This window comes from Limanda limanda, chromosome 6 (assembly GCF_963576545.1).
Source record: "Limanda limanda chromosome 6, fLimLim1.1, whole genome shotgun sequence".
NCBI lineage: Eukaryota > Metazoa > Chordata > Actinopteri > Pleuronectiformes > Pleuronectidae > Limanda > Limanda limanda.
The window spans coordinates 13,140,334-13,149,419 of record NC_083641.1 but is presented as its reverse complement, the minus strand read 5'-3'; the positions used below and the strand labels follow the sequence as shown (position 1 = coordinate 13,149,419).

Here is a 9,086-nt window from a genome sequence, read left to right as displayed (position 1 = left end):
GCTGTCGTGCAGCATGACATTACCATGAACCCCGCAGGCCTTATGGAAGTTTCTGTCCCTATATATTTGTGTTTACATTATGCACACGTGTGGTGTGTTGTGTACACGTTTGTTGCGCAGCTTGCCTCTTCACAGGCGCCCTGAAGGGCAGACTATAATTTGACAGTGCACGTGTGTGTATGTACAGTCATTTCATAAAAGCGCATGAGAAAAAAAAAAACAAGTGGATTAGCATGAAGGAGGGCCAGAGCTGAAAGGGCAACAACCTTGTGGTGAAACACGTTTTTATTTTTTTCATTAAAAGGAAACGACACGACACACACGTTATCTATCTGAATGTGTTTATTAGATTCTTAATATGCTAAATCACTCAAAGTCAGAGTTACAGAATTAGAAAATGGAAACTGAGGATAAACCCTGCACAACTAAAGTATTCATTTCCACCTGCAGGACCTTTAGACTTTGTTTTAAAACACTGACATGTTCAAATGATCAATTTAAAATGATTTGCACAAACTGAACATCCCATGACTAGAGTCCCCGCCCTGCATTTTTATGCCTCGGCCAACAAGTTAAATCTCAGTCTGTGTACTTTCTCATACCAGATTCAAGACGTCCCCGTGACCTTTGACCTTTGGCTGCTGAAAACTAATCACTTCATTAATGGCTGATTAGTACCATTCAGAGGGAGGATACAGAGAAACTGAGTTGAGATCACATCACATCCTCAAAATGAAACCTGGTGGTGGCGCTGTAACTTCCGTGTGTATGCATGTCTATGCAGAAGCCTCAGATAACTGAAGCAGATTAGACAAGACATTACCACCGGATCTTGTAACAGGAATTTAAAACGGTTCATTCACAAGCGGACTGGAGTCATCTTCTCCCGAAGTCCGAGCTTGACGACGCCTATTAACAAATACACAAATAATCTGTACTGTATATACACATTATCACTGTCATTATAAAAAGGTTTTTAAAACTAACATTTAGCAGAACAGACGCCTCAGCCAAACAACAAATCTACAGTCCAGCCTCCTCTGCTGTCCAAATAAATAAAAGATCTTCACAACTAGGAGACGCTACAGGTGGCATCCAGGCAACATTCAAAGCATCTCGTAAGGCAACTGTGAGCAGGTTAATGCCTTAGAAAAAATATATATATATACAAGTTTAGGTCCAAGAAAAAGGAATGATCGAAGACGATGATGGACTGACATTTGCTTCTTGTCCTTTGTGCATGGTTGTATCGTTTAAAAAACTATCATATGGTGATTGATTGTGATTGATTTATAGCCTAAACCTTAAAAACCGCTGGTTAATATCAAAACTGCACAAGTTCTATACACTGCCACCGAGCATTGCTTCAGAGCAGGACCTGCACACAGAAGGACAGAGGGCTCTGCACCGGTACAGACAAAATTCTGATCTGATCAGGCCGGGGGGGAAAAAACATGGCTTTGAGGAGTAAATATGTTTTGAAATGTGTCTTACATAAGGTGCACTGAATTGATTTGAATAGAGAATAAGGGACAACGTGGGTCAAAGTACTCTTCTCTTGTTTAAGCTCATGTTTAAAAAATGTTTAGCTCTCACCTGTGACCTTCTTACTTAAATCTTTACTAATGTACTTCTCAGCACATGCTTCTCTTTCCTTCACCCCTCACAAATACACATATTCACACATGGACAAATCGACACAAGCACATATTAGTGGAAGCCTGACGAAGGCGTTTGCTCTGCGGCAGAACAGACACAGAGTTATCACTTATTTCTCAGCTTTCTCTCAGGCCCAGTCTCCACTCAGACCAGCTGTCAGATATCAAACTTACTAATTTACTTACAATAGCATTTGTTTGAGCTGTTGGGCTGCAGGGTGATTCCAACAGCTCGTCGAGCAGTGACACAGAAAAAGCTAAAACGTCACAGAATTAGAAATGTGTCTATGATCTATAAACTTTTATTTTCTATTTAAAAACTGAGCACTCAATGCTTGTGCCTACACTGACCCGACTAAGGCATTTACACTGTCCTGTAAAACATTTCAGTGATTTCCTGACACTGACCAGTGGAAACATCGAGCGCAGACTTGCTCCACGTCGAGCTGATTCAGCAAACCGTCAGAGAGATTGTTGTCCGTCAAAATGTCACTTTAATGCCACCGCTGCTTCTACTATACATCCAGTTCAAGTCTTTTGGGTTCTATTTTACACATGATCCTGTCGTCCACAATGTTTTTGGTCCGTTTAATTTCCAGCAGACGAGGATCAGACGGAGGTCCGAGGCCATAATCCCGACCCAGTTTGCGAGTCCACTACTGCTCTGTACAGTCACAGAAGGATGATGTAATTGGGATGTTTAAAGTTCGTGATGAGGCCGACCATCTGCCCTTTGAAGAACAAACATCCAGATGCACAGTGATTAAATTCAGCGTTTACAACTTTTTCTTTCATAAATACTATAAATGCTTTTTAAATCTACTTGGTGAAACAAACGTCTAGCTTTTTATCGTTAAACCCTGAAATCAACTTCGCAGCAGCATCTAGGGATCATGCTCAAAATGTCTCGGAGCCATGGCAACCAGACATGAGGCTGCCGATATGACGTGGACTCGATGAGCAGCGGTCAAGAGAGCAGATCCACGGCAAATACTCAGTCCAACAAATATATCAACCCATCACCTCTGATCTTCCACTTAGACTCTGCGATATGTCAATTTCAGTGAAGCCTGGAATTATAGTACAGGCTAAATTAATATCATGGCTGCTTAATGCTTACAGCTTAATGATTATTTTTACAATTGATTCATTTGTTTATTATAATTAGAATCTGAGCTTTTTACTCCAGTCATAAGCTGCAGTAAGATTTACATGACTGTCAGCTGAGAGACACATTTTATTCAGGTGGAAATTATTCTAAAGCTTTGTTCATTTATACACTTGATTGATTGTGCCATTAATGAATTCATTAAAGCTGGAGCTATAATAGTAAAAAATGTAATTATAGAGAGAAAACAGAGTAAACTCTGATCCACTGTAACATCCTCACAGCTACAAGTTTTAGTTTTATCATCAAAAACATATTTACATCAACTCAGGCTATTAACCACACAAGAACCAAAACGTATTTAATCAGAAAATACTCTGAATTTATGTGCTATCCACCTCCTAAGTAAAAAACTCAGCGCTCATCCAGTATCAGGATTGGCTGAAGATATGAGGGTTCTCTTATCGTAGACTCGGCTTTATGTTTTATGATGCCTGATGTTGACATAGTATTTATCTCTATTGTTTTCCATTCTGTTGTACATAGATAATATTAACGTATACGCTGAAAGTTCTGTTTTCATTACTGTTTCTTTCTAAGCAGGATTAGACAAAAACTACTGCTCCGATTTCCATTTAATTTAGTGTAGTAGTAGAGTTAATATTAATGAAAAAAAAATTTTAGAGGAGTGATATGTATGATTGAAATTAAAGGGACTGTGGGGCTTTGGCAGAGGTTTGTGCTCTAGTGAGTGCTATACTAATTTTGATGTTGTTGGAGGTGCTGAGTGCTCCCTGGTTGTATCTGTGGACACTGTCTTTAATTTGTAGTTCATTCAAACTGAGACTACAATTCCCTTGATGCCTGTAGTCACACAGGCCAAGCTGATTGACAGGTGTCCTGCACTCGGGTGAATCACGTGTTGTTAGGTGGCCTCTTGAGATGCTGCTTGAATTCGAAGCCTGGTTTTAAAATATATGTGATACAGTTTTGAGTGTTAGGATGCATCTTTCCCGTCATTTTCCACATAATAACTAACCCAAGTGTGAAATTGTCTCACCTGTCTTGCAGCAAAGATTATCGAACATCTCTAAAGAGCTGAAAGATAAACAACAGAGGGGTTAGGACACAAGGAGCTGGAGACAGTGATGGACTGAGGACAGAAGAATAAGAATAAACCGGATTTCATTAATGATACAAGATGATCTGAACAGTGACTTTACTCTGACTACAATGGGTTACTTAAAAATGTTGTTCCTCCAGGAAAAAAAGTGTGAAGGAGAAGTGTTACAGCGTGAGAAAAACAGATGTAGACATCAAGTAATATCAAAATTCAAGACAAGAGTGAGAGAACATCCTCCCTTTCACTCACATACACACACGAACACACACAGACAGGTCTCATGTGAGCTGTCAGTGAGTCTAATGCAGACAGACACACACTGACACATGGTCAGTGTACCATGTACGTGTACATGATCCACATAGGGAATTTGACATCCTCTACGTGCAGTGAATATGCAGTGAATCCCTCCTCCACCTTCTTCACCCAAACATCCTGCGTACATCCAGCCTCTGCTGCCATCCCATCACCAAAGCAATCACACACTGGCAACAAAGACATTTTATCAAGTGAATCCATTGACGAGATGTTAATCAATACAAAATATCTGGAAGGCAGCAACACGCCGACCCTGGGATCTCCTCGATGCCGGTGGATGTAACAGCAGACTTACGTTGACAGTCTTATGTGTTGCTGCATTCTGCAGCAAACTAATGAGAGGTGTGTGATGACTGCATACAGCAGGAGGAGACAACTGCACATCAGATTGTGGATATTTGGTCTCATAGGGTTGAGACGAAACGCTGAGTGAATTATTCTGGATGGCTGCACTCAATTCTAAATGAAAATGTAAGAACAGATGGAGTGGGTGATATTGATGTTGTTGAACAGGTCTGGTTTTATGTCAGTGTGCTTCAAATATAGTCCAACAAACCCAGAGTGATGATGTTTGTCTAATCTTTGCCGAGCTTACAACTCTATGAGCTGATATGGCAGCAGTGCTGTGGAGCATTGTTAAAAGGATAGTTCCCCCAAAAGATGAGTTTCAGGGGTAAACAGTGTTTCAGTCAAATCCAATACAATTGAAGTAACTGGGCAACCACTTCAAACGTTAAAAAAAACAACACTCTATAGTGCTCCTGTGGTGTCATCCAAGTTCTTGCAATACTGACAAGTTCTCATGAGAACCAAACATTTTGGTTTAAATGACCCCGTTTTGAGTCAATTTTGAATGACTGACAAACACTTGGATGACAACACAGAATGAACCAAGAACAGTAGGGAGGCATTTAGTGTGGGCTTTTTTCAGTTTGAAAACATGGTCAACATTTACTTAAATCGTATTGGATTTAGCTGCAACGCTGTTTCCAGCCAAATTCAGTTTTTTCAAATGTGTTGGGTTGGTTTTTCTGTAGTTTCCTTTGAAGCCAAAGCATCACCAGAATAATTCTGTCTCGTTAGTTCTCAGTCCAAACCTCCTACAATATGAAGCTGCTGCTGTCTGCTCCTCTTCACATCATCTGGATTCTTAGACATTTATAGACCTTGACTCAAATAATACATTTTTTTCTGGCCCTGAGATCCAGGCTCCTGAAAACACACACTTGTGTTTCATGAAGGAAAGAGCCCTGTAGTCTATTTTTGGTCAAAATTGTTCAAGAACCCAGATCCTGTCATAATGATTAAATCATGGATGAATCATTGAACAGAGTATTGATCCTGCCCAGGTGCAACCCTCAACATCTGTCTCTTTTTGGCAGGAGTGAATATGAAAAAGAAAATGAATGTGCAGAGCTCCTCGTGCACCCTCTTACGCCTGCAGTAATCAAAAGGTGATAACATGTTTGTACAAGATGAACGCCAATTGGTTCTGCTCTTCTGAGGATCAAGGTTGAGGGTGTGGACCACCTGTTCAGCATGAATGTCTCTGATAAGCCCACAGCTTTAAATTCAGCTGAAGGGTTTTTCCTAGATTATTCACAGTGATTGGTCAGTGACTCACAGCAAGCGGGTCTTGGCTGAAAGCTGCTACGCTGTTCCGCATCTCATTCTCACTGCCACGCAGCGGTATGAGTGACACGTTACCATGACGCGTGTCCGGCACCACGCGGCTCACCCGCGTCAGCTTGAGTCCGTCCTGAGGCCACACGTTGCCCTCGTACTTTAAATGAGGAGTGGACAAGGACAGAGGGAAAGATGAGGGGAGGGGATTTTATAAAAAAGAAAAAAAAAAGATGCAATAAATTAGTATCATCAGGATTAAAAGATTTTAAACATTTCTCTGATGACAGATTACCAAATGGCATGAATATATTATATTGAATAGTGTGTAATCCTTAAGACCACTTCAAAAACTATTGGATAATTTTCTTAAAAGGTCCTACAAGGAACTTTTCACTTTCGTTGATTGTGGCGCCTCTGTGGACAAAAGCAGTAGTGTTCCACTGTGGCACAACATATTCATATAAAAACAAGTCAGTAAAGACAATCGTCTAACAATATCCAATCTGATTTAACATAACCATTGAGTATTAAAAACATTTATACAGGTAAAGGAATAGACATCACTAAGTCACTAAATGTCATAATTTGTTGCTCTGACTTCGCCGGCAATCCGTACAGGCGACAGACATTGAGAATTTGTTTATAGAAAAGTGTGTGTGTGTGTGTGTGTATGTGCATAAGATCACACCTGAATACTGAGAAAAGTAGCGAACCACTCCCTCATTTCTGTCTGGGTGTCACAGCAGAGATACCTGCAAATAAATAGAGGGTGATGAAGAGACAGCATGATACAAATCAGGAGGTAGGGTGTGTATGTGTGTGAGATGGGAGAGAAGACAAGGCTCAGAGGCATTCAGAGGGTAAGTTTGGTTCATTTTTGTTAAAGGGGATAGAGTCGAAAGTGTGAAAAACTGAAAGTGACACAGTCTCCTATGACGCTGGATAGCAGCACCATAAACATGGAGTATGATTCCTAACTTAAATACTCCACAGAAAGAAACATTGATCAGAACCTCAAGTGTAGAACTTGTGTCCCCTCTCAGTGAAGTGTGTCTGTGTCTCTCTCATTTCTGTATGTGAACGTGAATATTTCCTGCTACTCAGGTTGCAGTCATACAGCCCCAAGAGTCATCAGTGATGCTGTGGTTCCGAATAAATAAGCTTTATTCATAATTGTTATGAGCACAAATTCAACTCTTATTCAAGTGCAATCCACCGAGACACAACAAGACTCTGATGCAAACAACACAGAGAGAAATTTAAATACAATGAGGACAGTTCGCACACGTGCACACAAACACCTGTCTATAGTGGTAACAGGTAAATAGTCTGAATTTATATAAAGCTTTTCTAATATTGATGACCACCCAAAGCACTTTACAGTACAGTTTGCAATTCACCCACACATTCAATTGCATCTATGTGCAGCACTTTTTCTAGCTCTAGAAAAACGAGGGGCCTTTCATGGCCTGCAGTTGGGGGAGACTGGGATCGAACCGCTGACCTTCTGACTTGACATAATGACCTTATCCTAACAATCTCAACTAAATGCCTGACCCTAACCTAAACCTAACCTAATTCTAACTCTAACACTACAACCAAATCTTAACCCTAAAAGAACTCTTAGAATTTTTGAGGACTAGCCAAAATGTTGGCACAAAGTCAAAATGTCCTCAGCGCACATGTGCAAGAGGGACAGGAACCTGCAGGACTCCGTAATCGTAAATGTGACATTTCAAAATATATATTTTTCCCTTCTTTTATATTTTATCTTTTTATAAAGTTTCCATTTTATCCAGGTATCCACCTTCTCATCCAACTAATGATGAATGGCTAAGAGGGGATGTCAGAATTGACAGGTTATCAAGGGGGATGAGTTTTGTCATTTTGGTTTAAAAGGCCTCCCGAGTAGAAATAATACATTTACTTTATATGCCATTGTAGATCATCATCAACTGCAGAATATTTTTTTCTGTTCATTTATTACTATGGATTTCCATGAAACTACAGAATAAAATGTAATTTACATAATCAAAATGAACCAGTTCTCTTTGAGCTTAAAAGCAGTGATCACAAGAGTGTGCTGAAGAAGTAGTGCCACACGCTGGGTAAATTAATAGGGGCTAAGTGCTTTGCTGGAATAGAAGTACTAACAGGAGGGTGCAGGGGGGTGAAGTAAGGTTTGGAGATAAGTTCAGTAGTGTCTGCAACACGGCACCTCCTCATCCATTTACTTCTTCGTATTTGCATTTTCTTTCTTATTTTTCACCACTCTCCCTCTCTCTAACTTTTCTTTTAGTTGCAAAAAAGGTAAATTTCTGACTTGGTATACAGTGTCTCCTCTTCAGTGTGACAATCTACCTTACACCTTCCTTCTTTATCTTTCCTCCACACGCGCTCCCTCTCTCAGGTAGCTTTTTTTTCGCCGTGAGGGATGTGACAATGTGAGTATAACCAGGAGATGATACTGCCCACGGCCTGATGAAAACATCACAACTGTTTCAACTGTGCTGATGTCTAATGCTGTTGACACTGTAGTGCCTAATGTAACACGAACACATGAGCAATGGGTGTACACATATACACACAGATGGATGTATATGTGGACAGAGGTGGTGGAGAATAGAGACGTGACTGCGGGAGGGGGGGGGCTCTTGTTTGTTTCCCTCCTGGGTGGAGATGACCCTTTCTATGCGTCCTCCTCAAAACTCTCACACCGTGATCTGACCTGTTTTTCCCACCTACAGAGTTAACTGCCAGCTTTATCCAACACTGGCCATGTTGACATGTACATCAAAGACGTGATCACACTGCCATCAAGAGAAAAGTGCCACTACCTGCTGAACACAAGGACATCAGGAATGTCAGAGCAACTGAATATCTTTGAACTAAAGGCTGCAGAGAGATATAAAGCTACAGGAACGTTGTATTACAGTAAAAGGTCAAACTGCAGAAGGTTAGCTTACCATGTCTTACACAGCATGGTGCAAATGCCTGGTTTCAGACAATAAACGGTATATAAAGATGGTCGACATGTTTCCACTTCCTCGGTCTATCCAGAAATGAAGCCTAATATTCCAGATAGGAATGCTGCCATGGAGCCGCAGTTACGAAGTCCTGCTACAGAAGTGCTCAACCAACTCTAAGTCAGTCTCAGCTGTCAGTCATGAAGTTTCACCCCTTGTTTATAGCATCAAATGACTAGAGAAAACCAAACTTACAGGAAATATGAAGAACTATGAATATTTATCAG

The 9,086-nt window shown here is 40.6% G+C and overlaps 1 protein-coding gene across 5 annotated transcripts in view; it reads right to left on the bottom strand.

The window, feature by feature from the left end:
- Window positions 1-324: 324 nt before the first annotated feature.
- LOC133002866 (arf-GAP with Rho-GAP domain, ANK repeat and PH domain-containing protein 1-like) overlaps window positions 325-9,086 on the bottom strand; it is a 49,924-nt gene continuing 41,162 nt past the window's right edge. For 2 of the 5 annotated variants that reach the window (XM_061072447.1, XM_061072452.1), the window contains 4 exons: window positions 6,522-6,585; window positions 5,832-5,990; window positions 3,827-3,864; window positions 325-2,389 (listed from right to left, as the gene is read on the bottom strand). In XM_061072447.1, the coding sequence (XP_060928430.1) occupies window positions 3,844-3,864; window positions 5,832-5,990; window positions 6,522-6,585 (244 nt within the window). In that variant the 3' untranslated portion in view covers window positions 325-2,389; window positions 3,827-3,843. The remainder of the gene's footprint in view (window positions 2,390-3,826; window positions 3,865-5,831; window positions 5,991-6,521; window positions 6,586-9,086) is intronic. The other 3 variants (XM_061072448.1, XM_061072449.1, XM_061072450.1) reach the window with 3 other exon arrangements.